The sequence below is a fragment of the Ooceraea biroi genome, chromosome 6 (assembly GCF_003672135.1).
Source record: "Ooceraea biroi isolate clonal line C1 chromosome 6, Obir_v5.4, whole genome shotgun sequence".
Taxonomy (NCBI): domain Eukaryota; kingdom Metazoa; phylum Arthropoda; class Insecta; order Hymenoptera; family Formicidae; genus Ooceraea; species Ooceraea biroi.
The window spans coordinates 16042833-16062287 of record NC_039511.1 but is presented as its reverse complement, the minus strand read 5'-3'; the positions used below and the strand labels follow the sequence as shown (position 1 = coordinate 16062287).

The window sequence follows — 19455 nt, the reverse complement described above, 5'->3', positions numbered from 1 at the left end:
ATTTGGAAACGCGCGAGAGCGCTCGCATTTTTGATCTTTCACTTATGCTCGGAATCATCGAACGACGGGGGACCGTTTATAGCAGAAAAAGGACTCGCGTAGAAGAGGAAATCATCCGCGTCGGGGAGAAACGTGTCGAGGAAAAGTGCGCGTTAGTCGCGGCCTGAATCGCCAGCTAATATCTCTTCCTCCTCTTTTCACCTTCCAGCAAGAATAGCGAAAAATTAAAGGCGCTACCACGCCGGCGAGGCTAACGAATCACGCAATATTTAGAGAAACTCTCAGCGCATCGCCTCCGATGGCTTTATTAGTCCATAATTATAATTGCCACGATTATTCATTATTATTCATTATCAACCTCTTTAACTCGATCCAACACGCGCTGCGCAGCAGTTGTGTTTAATATCCGGAGCTAATTAAGTTTTGTCATCGTCAAAATCAGATGATATTAATCACGTTGTGTAATAATTCACGTTTAGTTTAAGAAACAATCAAATAACGAAATTCTCCCCAGCCGAAAATAAGATACAACGTTTTAACGTACAGAAGCTGCTTGAAATTCTTCTCTCTCAAAATTTCCCAAATTTCAGGGATTACGATCAATTATTCTGGATCTTGTTAGTCTTTTACGTCGATGAATTTATCGGTTGTGTCGCGGGACTCGGTTCCGAGAGACACGCAAATAGTATCCGCGACGTTGATATTGCAGCGGTGAGATTTTTTTCAAATTGCATCCTCTCGTGCGGCGAGAGTGGCTCGACGCGCTGCAATTATCGAGAGGCGCATGCAGAACTCGTGGCGTTTCGTGTTAGCTCTTTCTGGTAATAAGTCGTTTAATCGAAACGCCGCACCAGATATTAATCGCGAGGGAGCGCGGGTTGACGCACGCCGGCGAGAAAAGAAACAGACGGGATGCACTTTCTTCGGCGTTGCACGCGCGCCGTTTCGTTGGCATCGTTAGTTAATGTATCAGCTAAAATATCTCTCTTCGTCGCCGCGCGCGGTTTAACATCTCACGTCTACCTACGAAAGCCTATGATTTTCTGAAATCTTTACGCGGCCGTCCCGTAGGGCATCCCAAATCGCTGTAATTTGGCACGGTGCTTACGCGCGTTTTAGGAAGCGTGGATTTTACGTGACGGTTTGTTAATAAGAGTATTTGCCAGATTACTGATGGAAAGCTCGATCAATGTGAACAAGTTATGAATATCAAATAATTATGCGACTCTTTCCGACTACGATTTTTTTCTGATGTGTTACGTCATGAACAGCGCGATTTATTTCTTAAAAATTACGCACAAGAACTGCTATTGTGAGAATAAAGTTTAGCAAGACAAATTGGCAAGGCATTTCGGAAGTCGGAGATGACGAACAAGCCGTGAAGAAATACCACTTTGGTATTGGCAAACGAGACAAAGATATGGAGATGACAATTGGAAAGGTTGACGGCGCTCGAAGTAGAAAGTCGAAGAAAGAGAACGTGACGCTTACATGCAGAAAATTGAACAAGTGTTTGCAACGGTAGCAACCAGCTACTGCCACGACGATTACGATAAGTAATTAGAGTATGCGTCACACGCAACTTCATAACGCGTGCAATGAAATTTTGCTGATCGTCAATTGTCGATATAGCTCGTTTACTCAGCTATATAGATATATAACTGTAAACGAGCAGGCAATTAAATAAATAATATACAAGTAGACAAATATATAAAAGATATAAAACAGAAAAATGACCAGAGGAATAAAAAGCGTAGACTCTGTTAAAATTCACGTTTATTCATAATATATAATTATTTCATTTTTATGAAAACAGATAACAAAAAATATATAAAATATGTAAATTAAAATATCGCTCGTTTACGATCGCATATTGCGAAACTTTTTAGGCATGCAAATTTTTAAATATATTTTTAATATAAAGTCATTTTTCATGGCTCCATGTGTATTTAGAACTAATATTAATACAATTAAATTAGATGACAATACGTGAAACATTCGAATAATGTCATGTAAGAACTATGATCTTCTATTTTGTTGTAAAAAAATATAAATTGCTAATAAATAGTGCGGTGCACCTGTTGCATCATCTAACTTTCCGAAAGATGATGTACTCTTGTGTATCACTTAATTGGAAAGCATCAAGCCAGATTTTGAGCAGCATAACACAACGGTCCCTTAACTTAAACAAAACTTCACATCCTTTATTATAACCATAACGTAGCATTAACGTTATTGTTTCTCGCTGAACGCGTGTGCTCTAAAGTGATCCAGATATTCTCTTAAGTAAGTTTCTGGGTCACTCGGCCGTATATTACCGAATTAGCTGGCGAAAAATAAGTGTGGTCAATTCTTCCGGCGGCGTTTTATTAAAGCGGAGCACATCATCGGCGAATGTGCGATATGGGCGTTCCATACTGAGATCCAGGAGAGAAATAACCGATCGTGACCCAGTGCTATGTAAAATTCTATTGACACATCTTCGAGTAACACATCACTAAATTGAGAAAGGATTCCTTTCAAATAGGAATTTATATTTCATCAGAAATGCCAGACGAAGCGACGCGATAAAGTATCGTCGATTGCCTATTAGACAATACGACGAGACGCGCACGTTAATGGACCGTAGTCGCAACGAACGTAGTGACGGATTAGAAATCTGCAGTTTTCCTGCAGTGCTTCGAGATTGGCGAGAGTCACGAGGTTTTCTCTCCCAGGCCGGAGTGTTGGGTGTTTTTGCGCGAAAATAACTCGGTCCTCCCGTCGACGTGGTGGCCGTGCCTCGCGAGGGAACGACAAATCGAGGATACTAACATCAGTTTCTGCACACACTCGGGCCCTTTTAATGCAGATGTCTGCTGGCATCCTGGCGTTTGAACTTTGCTTTGTCGGCAAGTCCGTTATATACGCAGGGTGACACTCTCGAAATGTTGCTTTCGATAATTGTGCCAAACGAAATCGCTACGAAAACGAGTTTGGAAAATTTGAATTTTGTAAACTAAATTTAGACGGTTTTTTACAAGATTGTCATTTAAATTGGAATTATTCTGAATATTTCATGTCAAATATTAAAATATTGTTTTGTTTTATTAAGTTGTAATAAAATGCAATAGAATATAATTCTATTACATAATATATTATTACTTATTGACTGTAACAAAGACGATGCATTCTTTAAGAAATTTTCTCTAGGCAAAGGTCTCGCGTTTTGAGGTATCTAGCACATCAAATTAGAAACGTGGAAATATAATGCGCTCTTATGGTCGAATATTAGCTCGATTAATCGATCAATCGATCTTTAAAGACTGATCCATCACCTTTCGCGCGGAAGCGGCATTTAACGCGCGTGCTACATCATGCCATACTGCGCATACGGCGATAAAACTTTCAGGCTATTTGTCGTGTCCGGTATTGGCGGTACGATACAGCCCGATCGATGAATTCATCCTCTAAGGAAAAAGTTGTTGGAGGCATGATCGCCAACACGTATTGGAAGATATACTCGCTCCTTCTCTCTCTTCGTTGTAAAATAACATCTTTTTTTGCTACACATGTCTCAGATTTGGACCACCTGCGTAATTGTTTACGCAGATATGAACATGAAAGACTCAACTACGAATAAAATGTGTATTTTTGAAATTAGGAAACTCAATGTATTATAGACTTGAAACTATAATGCCCAACCTCGAGAATTAGTACGAGATATTTGTTACATCACGAAATACTTTAAATTTTGTGCATCATTTCAGATACTTTGCATCATGATTTTTGAGAATTTTTATTTATATTTTGTCAATAAATAGAGATAAGAGATTTTTGTGTGAAATTATGTCAAGAGTTTAATGTGCATTCTATTTTGTTAAATAGACTTTTTCTGGCATCGAGATTAATGTTGACTTTATTTTCGGTACATTTCGCACTTTAGTGAAATTTATTTATGTACTTGAAAATTAGCTTTTTGTCTATTGATTCATTAGTGTAATGGGTTGACCGGAAAGCCCGCGCGGATTTTTTTTAGTAACATGTGAATTAATTCTTAATACAAAATTTTACGTTTGTAGTTTGCTAAAAAAATTCGCACAGACTTTCCGGTCAAGCCAATACAACGTCATTCATTTATCGTGATAATATGCATGTCTGGGATTGGATTTTTATTCAAGATTTTTATTTAAACTGGTCGCTCCACACCAATTCGCCTGGTTGCTACGGGGCGCTTAGTTCTATTGATCGCTACGTTTCCTGTGGGGCACGATATTTTAAACTTAGGTCTTAAATTCCAATTGAATCGGGATTTAACATTCAAACAATAAAATGTGTTAAAACACAAATAGACTGACATAAACGATAGACATAGATAAATGAAAAATTCTATTTAAACGTTATTTCAAAAAGCAGGCCAGAACTATAATTAGAATTATAATTAGGATAAAGTTACATATAGAGAAACACACTTGCTGCATTTCCATTGTGGCAATTAAATAAAGTTATTTCTCTCCCGCGGCACAAGCGAGGCTTCTTGTTTTGTGAGCGTGAATTGTTAATTTTGACAGGATATCTGAGTAGCATTTTTATTTAGTGAGGAAATCTATCGATAATAATGCGATGCATTCTGGGAATCAGGCGTCATCTTCTTTCGATGTCTCCGGTTACGCCTGCGGCGAGAATCTTGCAATCGGCGAGCTCATAATTCGCGGCCTATCGCGATCTATCGAAGCATCGCGGGCCGATACCGCGCCGCACTTTTCTCGCTCGATCAGGCCCGCCGGGTCCTTGTACGCGCGAGTGAACGACGCCTCGGTGTCGCTCGAGAGCGTGAGATAGTCGACCGATAAGCGGCCGCCGATAATACGAACGATTTATACACGCGATGTCTATCGATGCTGCGTAGAAGTTCGCACGGCGAGAAATCGCACAGCTGAGCCTGAGTTTCGGAACATCAAAGCGTGGATTGGAACCCAATGATGTGTTCGTCGATTTTTGTAGCACGAAAGTTTGTTCCTTATTTGATATAGAAAATGATATTTATAAATTTTACCGCTGTCATGTGACTAAACAATTGCGACAGAAGTATGTCTCCACAATAAATCGGTATCTCGAAATTGTTCGTGTATTTTTTCAAATATTGTCCTATTTGGTCTATTGGGAAAACGTTCTTGATACAGACATCTTGCCAAAGCGATATCGCATTTAACAAGATCATATGTTAAATGTATGTCTACTATTTCTGCACTTATGTGTCTGCCAATGTACACAATTTGCCATTATTATTTGATACTTTATCACATAACTATTACAAGTATTTGATACGTCCCCTACTCTTAGCGAGAAAAAGGAATGAAGTGATTCATGAATATTACGAAAGTGTTTACAAATACGCAATAATCTAACAAGAAGTTGATAGTAAATAGCTGGATAGAATTAATTATACTACGTACAGCTCAGTTTGTAACAAGAATCAGCCACGAGCCACGAGAAGGTCTGTGACAATTTCAAATAGGGAGACAAGATAGAACAAATGTGAACGTTTTGCATTCCTATTGTGTCCCGAATTGATTTCTGAAGTTGTGCCTACGTATTATGAAACAACCTTCGTGTATATAGACAAAAATTAAAATTTATAAATATTTCCATGTACATAATACATTACACCCATACGCATCTAACTTATGCGATTCGCATTACAAAATTATCCCCTGGATACGTTCGGAGACGAGAATCCCTAACAATATTACGTTCGCAAGAACCATAAAAGTCTTGAACTACGAGCATTAATCTCGGTATGCTCTCAGTCATTCTTCTTGCGGCAGAACGCTAATTAGCGTTAATCGCTTTTCAACGGGAAAGGAGAATCACGCCCGGCAGCTGGATTCCGCGTTTACGTCCGACTGCATTTTTGGCGAACAAAAGTGAGCGGCTGTGACGTGGACGAGCCGTGCCTGACCGACCGGTCGGTCGACCGGCGCGTTACGAAACGTCATCGCTTCGAAATTCGATTCGCACGTCTCCGTTGCAAGCAGCAACGCAGTTGCACCTGTGTTTACCGGCTGCAGCGGCTACGCGCGACTCCGGATTGGAAGAGTTCCTTCTCCCGGTGACCTCGCCACGCACATTCACCCATACCTCGGCGCGAGGCGCACACTCGCACTCGCACTCGCATTCCCGTGGCTCTCCTCTTCCTGCGACGCGGACCCGCTCGCCGCAACAGGCGGAAACAATGTCAGGGGCTCTCGTTGGACCGGGGGAGCCGGACTGTAAATCTTTTTTTTTCTTTTTTTTCTATCGTCGACACGACGCTCGCCAGTGTCGAGGCACGAGACGCTCTCCGGGACGCAAAAATAGATCGTGCACGGCGAGACTCGCGCACGATTGCATTTTATATTACAGAGCGGGAGACGGTAATGTCTCTACTTCATCGTAAGACCGCGCTGTAACATGTAGGACTTATTGCGGGGACGGATTCTTTGATCAATTTGTAATCAACTCGTTCTTGATCAGATTCAACTGTACGTCTTTCAATTTATGATGCTCTCGTAGTTGTGCAATGTTAAATGTTTAGGTAATTTTGTAAACGAAATTTTTTGTTACAGTTTACCTCAAGTTAAATAAAAAACAAAGCTTGATTATCTTCTAAAGTTGCTTCTAAAGTTTTAAGAAATTATTCGTTTTAATTTATATCTTATATGTAGAGACTATCGACGTCTTCTAATATTTGCATTAAAAAGATTTTATTTAAAATTTGTAAAATCGCTAAAGACAATCATCTACACATGCGGAATTAATACATTTCCAGTTATTATATGTTCCAATGTTATCGTTTTACGCCTTTTTGATACTTTTTCCTTGAGGACATAATAAATGCCCCTGTTATCCATTCTACTTATTTTACTCGAATGTATTTTAAGACCCAAAATCTATCCACTATTCTCTTTCTCTTTCTTTCGTGTACCTCGACATCTACAGTCGAAGGTTAATGTCACGCAAGGCGCGTCACAGCGCCGGGGCAAGCTCGTGCCATGTGTCCTATCCCAATAGACGGAAAATAGCTTTTTCTCGCGATGACGATAAAGAGCGCGAGTGAAGATGGAAGGAAGGAGGAAAAGAATGAAGACATTTATTATTAGAGGAAGGTCGAGAAAGCCAGCAGGAGACGCTGCCGTCGTTGCTGTCATCGTCGTCGTCGTCTACGGCCGTAGGGAGGGCGTCACGGGATCCGACATTGCGGTAGGCTACGCATCCACGCATCGCGCGTGAATAGTGACCCGACATACACGCACGACCGCCAGCGCGCCGCATCGCCGACTGATGTTCTCTCGGCCCTCTCGGGAAGCGCGGAGTCGCGGACGGACGAACGCGCCCGCCGCTTTGCTCCGAGCGCGACCGAAGTCACGTTACGGAGACAGCCGAGCGCGCGGTCGGGCGCCCCGAAGAGCGTACGCGCGGCGCGCGACGACGTGCGCGAGCGAGAGCGAGTCCGGCGCGCGGAGTCGGAGTGTGAGAGCCTGGAGAAGTAGTGAGTGAACGAGAGTCTGGACTAGCGGGCTACCCCGGTTCCGAGTCAGTCAGTGTGCCACCGGCGACCGTAGCCTCGGTGCAGGGGAACGCGGTTACGCTCCGGCAGGTCGATCGCGTTTCGCCTCTCTTTCCTCTCTTTGTAGTCTTTCGGGGAACAACGAGGAGTACAAAGACAACGCCGACGACGACGACGAGGACGACGGCGAGGACGTCGGGCACAGGATACCGCGTGGTTTCTCGTGGTCGTCGCGAGTAGCCAGTAGTGAGAAAATCGTGCTCGGCCGACGCCGACGAACAAGTGAATTGCCAAGTGAACGATCATCCTTCGCGCGATCGTAAACGCGCGCGGACAGCGGACCGATTTTTCCGGCTGTCATCTCGTCGGGTTGGCTCTGCATCTGTCAGTTCGCGGCGAATGCACCGCGAGAGGTGAGAGCGTTCGAATAGTGAACGGGTTGAGTCATCGGGGACGTGAGCACGCTCGATATACCTGTCTTTCTTTTTATCTCTCTTTCTCTCTGTTTCTCTCGCGGAAAGGCTGCGGGGATTCGGATCGCAGACTCGAGTGCGGGTTGTGTTTTCACGCGCGTCACCGCCATCTCCCACGAGGGATATCCTTCCGTCCTTTTTCCCCGCGAGCTCGCAGAGATTGCGCGAGCCAGCTCGTTTCTACTCCGCATCCGTATCTATCTACCTCGTTTACTCTCATCCGCTTTTATCTCGTCGTCGCCGACCACCGCGGCTCCGGCGAAGATAATCGAGCCTTCGGCCGCGATAAGCACCGAGCCGGAAGTGTACTGCGAGAGACGCCGCGCTGCCGGTGCCGGTCATCGTCGCGTTAGTTTTCCGAGAACGAGCAGGAGGACAAGCACCTCTCCGCAAGCCGAGAGGTTCTCGGGTTGATCCTGTCGAGGAGGAAGAGGACGTCGTCTCTGTGCGCGCCGGCGGGAATTCCCGCGCAGTGCGATGTCGTAGATCCGCGATTGAGTGCGCCAGAGTTCGGGTATACGATCAACGTCGAGAGAGAGAGGATCAACGAGATGCCGTCGTGCCGAGTGTAGTCCTGGTAGTGCGCGCGGGAAGAAGGGGAGGAGAGAGAAGGATCGTCGAAATCGGATTCAGAAAGGGAGGAAGCGAGGCTTCGGCACGCCGCGAGAGTAGTACTCCCATGCTCAGAGAGATCATGCTGGAGGATCAGCCGTTGGATCTGAGTGTCCGGGTGGGTGACTACGCGGAGGACACCCGGGACGACAAGGACGAGCAGGAGCACCGGGAGCGCAAGGACCTGCCCGTCGACGACTACGGCAACGCGGCGGCCGTGCTCAGGCTGCGAGGATGCTTCGCCGCGTCCGAGTACACGCAGGAGCGGGAGGACCGCACCTGCTCCGAGGACTCCGACGACTCGTGCTCCGACAACAATCAGAAGGACGGCGGCACGAGGTCGCGGTCCAGGCCGCCGGGCACCAAGCCCTACAAAAAGAACCTCATGAGACGATACCGTGAGTCGAATATGCATCGCTTTCCGCCGTATTTCCGCGTTTTTCCATCATCGCCCATACCGGACATTCCTTCGACCGATGATTTGTCATCGGCTTTGAAGTATCTGATTTCGATCTTAATTGCTTTCTCTGTTTTAGAGAGAGAGAGAATTGCTTCTTTAATACGTTGAAAGAGCATTTCCTCAAGTGTTTTCCGTTGAAGGAAGTTAGTATGCGCACTCGCAGCTTTTTCTCGATCATAATCTTCCATCACGATTGAATAAGCGTCTTATATTGAAAAATGCGATACTTTACAAAAGTTGTACTTTCGTGACATCGAGGTCGAAATCGTCATGACAATATTATAAATCCTTCGATTTTGCACCGGTTATGTGCCTCGTTGCCTGCTCGACGAGACGACGCTAACTGGAGCGACGTTTGCGCGTTATCATAATAAAAGCATGTCGTAGGTAACTGACGACAGCGTGCGACAATGAATGTGTCACTTCCGTGATAAGGTAACTAATGTTTCAGCATTTAAACTTGGCATAATTTTTTGATTACTCATCTCGAAGCACGCGAAATTCAGCCGAAGCTCTTAACCAGCAACGAGCGATTTACGATAAATTGAATATCACATGCGAACGAGATACAAGCTACTCTCTCTTTCTTTGCTCTCTCTCTCTCTTTCTCCCTCTCACATTTCCGGTAGCGAGCAGTTGATCAGAACGAAAGGAATCGTTCGCCGAGCGTACGCTGCACGCGTATGATACGAAGGTGCGCACGCACACGACCGGGCCAGTGCGTAATTTCGGCCGATAAAAATATTACGCAACAGCCGCTCCGTCGAAGGCCGTTCCGTGCGGCGGCGGAATGGAGATACTCGCTTCGGTCCGTTTCACGCAATCGGCTTCACAATCGTTATCACCCCGCGAGGCCGCTCCTCTGTCTTTCTTTCTTCTCTCTCTCTCTCTTTCTCTCTGTCGTGCTCTCGTTGGTCAGATAAATACCTTGTGACCTGCCCCAACCCCAACGAAATTAAAGCTTCGCGTATCAGTCCCGTCATCGATTTCCTGGTCGATCGCATCTCTCATCGAGACGCGATGCTGTTCTTCGATGCTATACAACCGCATCTTTTTCATGTGCAGTGTATTCGATAGAATATCTTATGTTGATCGAGCAACTTATTTTCAATGTGTTGTTAATTATTATATATTAACCCTCCATTGTCCATCATTTTTTTAACAACGCCATCGTCCTACTGTACACTTGAGTGTTATACATACACATCGTCACAAAAAACAACAAACAAAGAAATCTCAGTCACATGTATAGAACCGGAAGAAAAATTACATTCCTACAGGGAAGTATTCAATTTTTCTAAAGGTACGATTATAGGGTAACAAGCATACCTTTTCGCAAGAACTTTGCTTGTTCCATTGCATTCTGTTGTATCTTGTCGAAGAATTTGGAAATAATTCTTCAGGTTGTTAAGTATGAATCAGTGTTGTCTCTTTTCATTTTTCAATTTCGTTACACAGTTGTAGCACTTGAATGTACACAGTTGAATGCCTGTATTTTGCATTCGTTTCTTCGAAGCCCTTTTACATCTTTTGCAGTCAAAATGGAGTCTAATTGATTTTGTCCCCAAAGAGGCAAAAGATCACGTCACTTCTGAGTTTTTCTTAAGCGTGATTAATAAGAATTACGATAATCGGGCTTAGAGTGATAAATGATTTAAAGGAATTATAATTGCAGAAAAAAGATTATGCTACCGAATTTGTCGCTTCCTCATACCTTGATGTAGCTTTTTCTTATTGCCGACGGTTTTTGTTCCCTCTCGGTAGGAAAGTCGAGGGCTCACGCTAAGAAAAGTACCGTATGTAGTGTCTTCAAACCTTTCTTATAGACTGAAAAACGACAGACGAGAAGCGAGAATACGACGCGTCATCGTTTCTTGCTTTCATCTCACCCTTTCGTTCCCGAAATCTCATCGGAAAAAGTAGGAGAGAAAAGGAAGAAAGTGACAGAAGAGGCAAATGCAGGAACACTCCGATCGTAAACTGTCTGGGATTTTTTCTTTTCTATTGGCTTGTTGGCTTCCGCGGTATTTTCCTTTTCTTTTTTTTTCCATGCCGAAAACGCATTGGAGACCTTTTCCGCGTTAGGTAGCTGATGGATTATAAATTCATGTTTGTACTAGCAGCGCCGATGAAACCCGACACAAGAATACGTTACCACATTTCCGGTTAACCTTCTAATGCGCTATTTGATATTCATTTCTTTCATGCAAATCATATCGCGCGACACATTTGCACATCAGTTTTTTAAATATTAGAATAATATTTTTCGAATTACCCGTGATAGAAAAGAATCTTTCTTGTGAATTAAAGTTTAAATAAATTTTACTGATAAATCAATCACAAATATAGACTTTTTATTGATTGCAATTTAAGTTTTTTTAAAAATTGAATGTTAAATTAAAATATTAAAATATGTATGTCTGTTATTTTAAAAAGTAATGATAAATTTAAAAAGTAATGAAATATCTCTCCCATTTTTACATATATTTTATTATTATATACTTTTATATATTATAATTTTTACACAGATGTTTTTAAATTTATTTTTTTCATTTCTGCGAAGCTTTTATATTAATAAAGATAATAATGTATTAATGACGTAATAACAAACTATATGATACCACACATAATTTAATATGATAATTTAGCAATATAATTAAGTTGCACGCATGAAATTATGTAAAAAAGATTGTATAAGAACAAAAGCATATCGCACGAGGTCGTCTCGACAATTTCCGCGAAAGTCATCGCGTACTTCCTGCTCTGGTTAGCGAACTCTGGTCAACAATCGTTTCGGATCGCCGTAATGCCGAAATGTAACGTGTTATCAGATAAAATTGTTATCGCGCGCGTAAGAAGTATACTAACGTGAAAAGGAAAGTGCAGAGAAGGATGGTAGACATTACTTTATCGCGTCAGAGTACTCGAGCGATAAGTCAGCCACGTAATCAGATAAAGTGAAATTACAAAGTGTTTCCCGGTGCAAATTACGAAAATGTCTGCTTTTAATAATAACGGATCTGATTTCGATTTGTTCTGTCGTTCGCTGATTTAAACTTTAAGAGTATTGTTTATTTTTTACTTTTACCTAAAAATTCTGATTATATAAAAAATTTAATTTTTTAATTACTTTAACTGTAAGCAATCGTTAATTTTCTGAAACGATCACGATGCTTGAAATGCGTGTGTGTCGGTGCACACACTCATAAGCAAAACGATGTCACGAGTGATGTTACTACGTCGACACAATTACGAAATCAAAATTTCATTGACAACCGTATCGATGAAAAAAATTACAATTGCATCAAGAGCGAGATCGATTGAAGAAGTTCTGTCATTTGAATAAACGTTTACATTTTTCTCAATGAACTGGCGAATGCATAATAATATATGCTTACTGCTATCAACGTGCATTTTAATGTTCTATGTATGGCATATGGATATGGATACTTAACAACAACTTGCAACATTGTCGAAGCATCGATCCATTGTCCACGCTTTTTATTCTTTACAAAAGAACGGTGTCGAAGATCTGGCAAGCGTTCTGATCGACTATCGTTTCCTTAACGAGTGCGATTGATATCACGAGCGGAGTGAGTCGCAATCACTGCAGCGGAAAAATTCGATAGAGACGGAGAAGAATAAGACGCATTATTGCGGAGGAAGAGGTTAAAGGGATGCTGAAGAGGGATGCAGAAGAACAGGCGGAAAGGATAATTCCAGCCTTTAAATCACTCGGAGCGAATTTGAGCCGGCGCGCTTCTCCTCGTCTTCCTCCGTTCTTCTTGGTCGCGAGATGCGTCCGGAGAGGAAGACGGATTACTTCCGGTTACGCTCTCCTCTCGTACGAGCTGCGGAGCGGCTCGGCGAGTTAATCAGGAAATGAAGACGCTTCGATCGCCTCCTGGGGGAGAAGCAGCGTCTGTCGACCGTAGGGTTAATCAGCGACTGCACGGGGGTTACTCTATCTCTTTTCCCGCACTCATCCCCTCCTCTCCCCAACAGGCCGCGGCAGGAGAAGAAAAAAAAGGAAATGAGTCTGGACACGCCCTGAGAATGCACCGGATGATGTCGTTAACCTGTAGATAGTCTGATGACTATCCTACGAGCGTTCTAATGATAGAGATTGAGACAAGTTCGTTTGTCGCCTCGTTCGTTAAGCTCCGATTCGGATTTTGATAATTCTCTGCGATCATGAATAACAAAAACCATGAGGATTTTGTTATTTTTTGCGTGACGCATTTTATTATACGTTTTCAAGCTTGAATGCACGTCAAGCTCACATATTTTCACGTTGTCTCTGACTTGTGTACCTACATGAACCTATTTATTTTATAAAAAGGAAAAGTTAAGGCACAACACAACAAGAAACGACACGACATTATGTTGAAATTTGTTCTAATAAATTTCAATAGCCTCCAAGCGTGCTATTCATAATGACCAGGAATTTCGGTATTCGGCATAGACGACGATGGGCATAATGGACCATTGGCGCTTGTATTTAAATACCGTTTCGAGGAAAATGCAGAGCTCATTGAGATTCAGGATATTGATCAAGGAAGGAAGGACTCGCTTCCTGTCTGCTTGAAGTATCCTCTTTGTCTGCCTTCCGGTGATTTTTCTTTTTCTTTTTGTTCTCTCTACGAGTCCTAGACTCTTCTTTGTGCGTCGAGAATACATGATTTCTCCCTGCTGGTTGACAAATTATACGATTAAAATTTCAATGAAAAACAATGCATTTTGCCCGGAGTGTGCTATGTCACACATTTAAAGAAGCGTTACGAGTTCTTTTCAATCTCCAAAGGGACACGTAGCGAGCGCGCGTGCGACCGATTTAAAATTATCCCCGAATGCGTTCGCGAAACTGACCTACATCCGAACCCTCGCGCGGCCGCTTCTCGCACGCTTAATTTCCCTCGCGCCGCCCCCGGTTCGCGGGGAAAGAGAGGAGCTCGGATTTCCCTCCGAACTTTCGCTTTTTCTCTTTTTTTCCCCGCTTTCTCCAATCCTTTGCTCACCGAAAAAGCTCCGTGATTCTCCACCGGCAGCTTTTTCTCGACTTGTGGTCGAACTCTCGCCACTGTGCGCCATTCCACCCTTCCTTGTTCTCTTCCCAACACGCGCCATCCATCCACCGTCTTTGCGGCCTCCGCGAAGATTTTTTTATAGTCTCCTTAAAGGGAAAAAGCAACGTCGACCGTCCGGACTGTCTTTTTCTCGCCTCCTTGAAACCAAGAACTTCTTCCTGCGTCTTTGACCAAGAAGAGGGACGATGATCACCCTCGTTCGCCCTTTTCTCGGTCCACCCTTTTACCCGGAGCGGTCTCACGCCTCACGAATTTCCGCTTCGTCCGGCCGGGATCGATCTCCCGCGGCATTTTCCACGCCGATCGGCCCGGAAGAGAGTGTGCCCACGAGAATAGGAGCGGCGGGTGCCGAGAAATGGGGTGGGAGACGTCGGGGCAAGAGAGGGTGACGAGCGCGCGCGCGGAGGGGTTGAAGGACGTCGTGCTGTAAGGCGGTCGCAATAGGAAAACTGGGGTAGACTGTCCTTGCGCTCTCGGGTGGTTATTGGAACGTTGGCACGGCGACGCTTACCTTCGTCTACCGGGTGTCCCGCTCGCGAGGCCGTGCTGCAATCTTGGCACGCGAGATCGTCCGCGGAAACGCAGTCTTAGTCGCCCAAAGGAGAAGAAAGATCAGTGACGAAGAGATAATGCGCAGCACGATCTAATATTTTCTTCGAGATTGTATCTCGTAAATGTGATTATATTTCCAGGGGTGTAATAAATTTCAGTCTGCTTTCTTCTCTTGGCAAATGCTGCTGAAATATCTTCAAGTTCAGACCGGCTTAGGTCACGTGCTGAAAGAAATACACACATTTAGGGATTAAGATTAACAGTTTAGAGTTCGAGGTTTATGATTAAGGTTTGGGTTCACAGCTCTGGGTTCCCTACCCTCCTTGTAAACTGGGGAAAACAAGGGGAACGGTGAAACGTAAACTTTGTACTTTGAGAAACGAGACGCGCGCCTTCGTTCGGCCAAGCGGAACTCTTTACGCCTCTCGAATCATTGAAATTCGATACTCGCGCGGAGGAAGCCGTAAAAACGTTTTGGGAACGTGGGATATGTGGAATATGCTACGTATATACGTGTAAACTGGCTGTTCCGAGGCAGCTGCATACTTTGCGACGGTTCTATTTTTTTATTAATTTGACTTAATATTTCTCAAGTTGAATCTGTTACGGACGATGAAGTTTCAAATTAAATTCTCGTGAAAATGTACTCCTTTATTAAAAGGATTATATTTCTGCGGTAACATATATTTCTATTTAACTCCAGAATCTTATAATAAATTACAACGAAAACTATATATATGTATCAGACAATTTTATGAAAAGAGGATAACGTTGTCAAGACATTGAATTTTAGCGAATGACTAGCATATTTTTATTTCAAGAAGAAATTAATGTTTAATTATCAAAAAATAGATGTCTGGAAATATTTTGATATTTTAACAGTACATAATAGAGTATATTTTTGATACTTTCTCGATAGAATTGGAAGCCCGAAAGAACGAAACCGATGAAGCTCGCTCGTCGACACGAGAGACGAATGTGCCGCACAAAGCTCATTCATTATGACTAGTTCGCTTCTCAACGCAGTACGCGTGCGATTTGCATTACGCACGATACGGTTTATCTTCGTCACGTGACGCGGCGATAATGGTCGGTACCAACGAGAATAGATCTTCGCGATTCTTATCAGGATGCGTAGCCTGTTCAATCAAACGTTGAGAATGCGAGGCAAACACTCGACGCATCGATCGATCGACGATCGACTGAGAGCCCGTAGGATATCTCCCATGATCGTGCGTGGATCGATCACGATCGAACACCCTCTAGACCGATCGTATTCCGTATGCGGAATAGCTAATTAACGACGCTATCGGCATCGTTTCTGCTTGAAAGGGACACCCTGTAGAGCGATCGATATCTTCCACAAGCGGCGCATTAATTACCAACTAGCGGTTGCAATCACGACTGGAAAATAATCAGCCAGCGGCCGGGCAATTAATTTCCAGCGCGCATCAAATTTTACATGTCGACACTGATCGATACGGAAATAATAGCACGTCGGAATAAAGCGTTCGCGGCGATCGACCGTGCGCGGACGAGTCACGGATTTGCGCTGTTTTTCGCGAAGTTGTTACGATTACTCGCCGCGGGCACAAATTTGTTACGACGGGATTTCCAGTCAATCGGCACCAGAATTAATTCATCGAAAATTACATGTGGGAATTTTCGGCCGGTTGCCGGGCTTGTCGCGATTTTGCGGCCCGCAGCTCGCAAAATAAGATATTTAACGCGTCGATGCGCGTCGACGGCAAAACCTCGGGGACATTTTAATCGTTCGCGCGAATACCGTTTAACTACGCGAGAAATCTATTTTTCACAAAGCGGTCATAATGCTTTTTGCGATTGCATTATTTATCAGGACGAGAAATGTGCATTCCCAGCGGCGCTTTAGAAAAAGATCAACATCGCTTATCGATAATCGTGGGCTGAGGCGAGAATTCCGGGAAAGTGGACGAAAATGGATACCGATTGGGGTAAAGAACGCGAGGTGAAACGGGACACCCGTTAGAGTGTGGCACGTCGGCGAGACGAGAGCAGTCGCGTGTCGTCGTAGGTACGCGAACGGTGCATAGAGGAAGAGCACAGCTCGTAGCTGAATGCATCAGCCCTGACCTACATAGTAGAGCGTGTTGTGGGCTAGGCCAGAGCCTACGTTAGAGCTACCTAGACCATTATAGCAACGAGACGTAGGGTGCACTCACCGTCCCTCCCTGCCGCTCTTCCCGGCGAGCCGCGTGACGGGCAAACCGTGTAATCGCCCTCGCGCTTTTTGTTCGGTTTCTGGGATCCGATCGTGTGGATGACGAGGGGGTGTAAAGGGTGTAAAGGCCGGGTGGTGAATTTTCCGGATGCGCTGCTGCTGCACACCTCTTTGCGACCGGGGACGAGATACGAGAGTTGTGAAAATTGTCTGATTTGCGCGCGCTGATTGGTCCCTAATGAGTCCATCGGTCAAGCTGCTTTTGATCCTGTTGAAGAGACAGGGACGTGACGGAGAAAGGGGAGGGACTTGGATAGGTACGCTAATGAAACAAAGCGTTGCTAATTGCGATGCTTCCGAATGATGACACGCATTGCTGTAATTTTTGTGACATCTCAGCGAAACAGTACGTAAAACGGCACAAGTACTTCGACAAGGAACAATAAGACTACCTGCGTCTTCTGGAAAATTTTGCAAATGAGACAAGTAGTCGTTACTCGACAATGGCTTTATGACGGCTGTTACTTTTATCACAGAGGAACGTTATAGCTCCAACCATGGCCCACTGTCACGATTACTTCCCCACGCTGCGACTGACCCGCTCGTTTACTCGATTTGTATTCACATGCGCGCGCAAAGGATGCACCGGCTGACGATTTGACGAGCAAGAAAAAAAGAGAAAGAGAGACTCTAACACGGACAACCGCGTGCAACGCGGCCGATGATACCCGCGACCGATGAAACTCGCGCCCGCGTTATTATATCATCGCGCGGAGGCCAACGACGGTGCCGCGGCACGATTAACATTATGTAATGCGCGCGTTTTATACGGGGCGGCCGTTACGTATGGTACGGCTCGCGTTGCACAATACGAACTCTTGGGTCCTCGGCGCGGTAGCAATGAGAGTACCATTTTCCAATCGAAACGAGTACAACAATCCCGGCATTCGGATTGCGTGAGAGAATGATGCGTCGTTATCGTCGCCGTCGTCGTCGCTGACGACGCTCGTCCTTGACACCTTTTCTTTCCGTTCCTCTTCCCTCCCTTCTGCAATCCCTTTCGCGCGCGAATTAACGGACCTCGACCGGCAATTCGCAAACTGGCCAGTGACCTTTTCGGCAAATTGTCGTAATTCGTTTCTCAATCGTCGCGTGAACGGTCGGAATTATCGATTCCGGAGGAGAAGGAGGACACAGAATAGACGTCGTGGAAAAAGAAAGTTCGCCAAATACCGACGCGAGGCAACGCTCGACCGAGTTGCGCAATTAAGAAATTAGATTCCTCCGCCGTTAGCTTACGTAATGAGTCCTTTGCGGGAACCACAACTGAACTTTGAAGTCCACTTTGACCACGGTGATGTGCTGCCTACCGCGCATCGCCTCGCCCGCCTTCTGTTCGGTTGAGTCTGTCGATTAATCGAAATTTTCTAACGGGATATGAGGATATTTCTTGGGTTTAAGAGAGTAGCTGTCTCTCAGGAAGAGAAAACGTAAGAAATGACGTTGACGTTGTACGCAATATTCAACCTTTTCCGGATAGATATCATTTTGTCTTACATAAACTTTTATGATCTTACATAAACTGTCATGATTAATGAGTGTTTTCGCAAAAAGAAATGTTCCTTAAATCGTCTCTTAAAGGCTCTCCTGACACTTAAATCTTTAATCGTTCAATCTTAAACACAACTTTAGTTCGATAAATTGTTCTTTCTCTCCTAATGCACTTGGCACGTAAAAGTTTCCGAGTTTCATCGAAGGTAGATAATCACGTGCCGGAAAGAGCTCCTTTTTCGAGAAAGTGCATCGGAGTTTTCAATGACGAGAAGAAAAGGCAAACGTGTCTATTTAGAGGCGAAAGTAGAAAAGGGAGAAAGCGGGCATCGGAGAAGATAAGTTTTGAGAGGGTTCATGGACCATTTCCTCGCGCTCCGTGTATGCGTCTCGCCCTTGTACCTGAATTCTAACCGTTACCGTTAGAACGAGGCAAAATGATCCCGAGGGAATGGATAACCCAGTTTCTCGTGATCCTACCTCGCTTAACGGTACACCCCGCAGGGTCCTGATTTTACGCCCTAATGAGAGGGGAAGGGTTGCCCACCCCCGTGAGAAAGAATTCACCCAACCGTCATGAATCCCTTTAAAACGTACGCCCACTCAGGTACCTTCCCTCTTATCCTACCCTCGTCCTCGCACGCTCGCCTCGTACCTTTCGTTTCCTCGACGCGAGACAATGTTGCGGTAACACGAGTTTAGTTGCGCTTTCGCTCTGAATCCGAGCTACTTAGTGTGCTCTTTTACAACTGGCACAGCAGGGAAACTGCCAGCTTCTGTTTCGCATCAATTTACTTGACCGACTAATCTGACCTATTTATCCTGGATGTCACAGGAATGACTTGACTTGATGCTGCTAGGAATGAACGCGCAGTTTTGTATGTTTTCAATTAATCTTTTTTCGGTCCATCCTTCTTGACGGAAGTTACGTTTGCTGACGTTCTCTTTGCCAGATTTAACTTTAACTGGGTAACTATAAACAGTAACAAATA

General features: G+C 44.3%; 1 protein-coding gene across 2 annotated transcripts in view; it reads left to right on the top strand.

Annotated features, from left to right (window-relative positions):
- The window catches only part of LOC105284568 (ecdysone-induced protein 74EF), a 149977-nt gene that overhangs the window by 88773 nt on the left and 41749 nt on the right, over positions 1-19455 (top strand). Inside the window, exon 1 of one of the 2 annotated variants that reach the window (XM_011348204.2) lies at positions 6282-9011. The exons of the other annotated variant lie outside the window; for it this stretch is intronic. Coding sequence (XP_011346506.1) covers positions 8681-9011 — 331 coding nt within the window. The 5' untranslated portion in view covers positions 6282-8680. Of the gene's footprint in view, positions 1-6281; positions 9012-19455 lie in introns of those variants that run through there. 2 annotated transcript variants of the gene reach the window in all.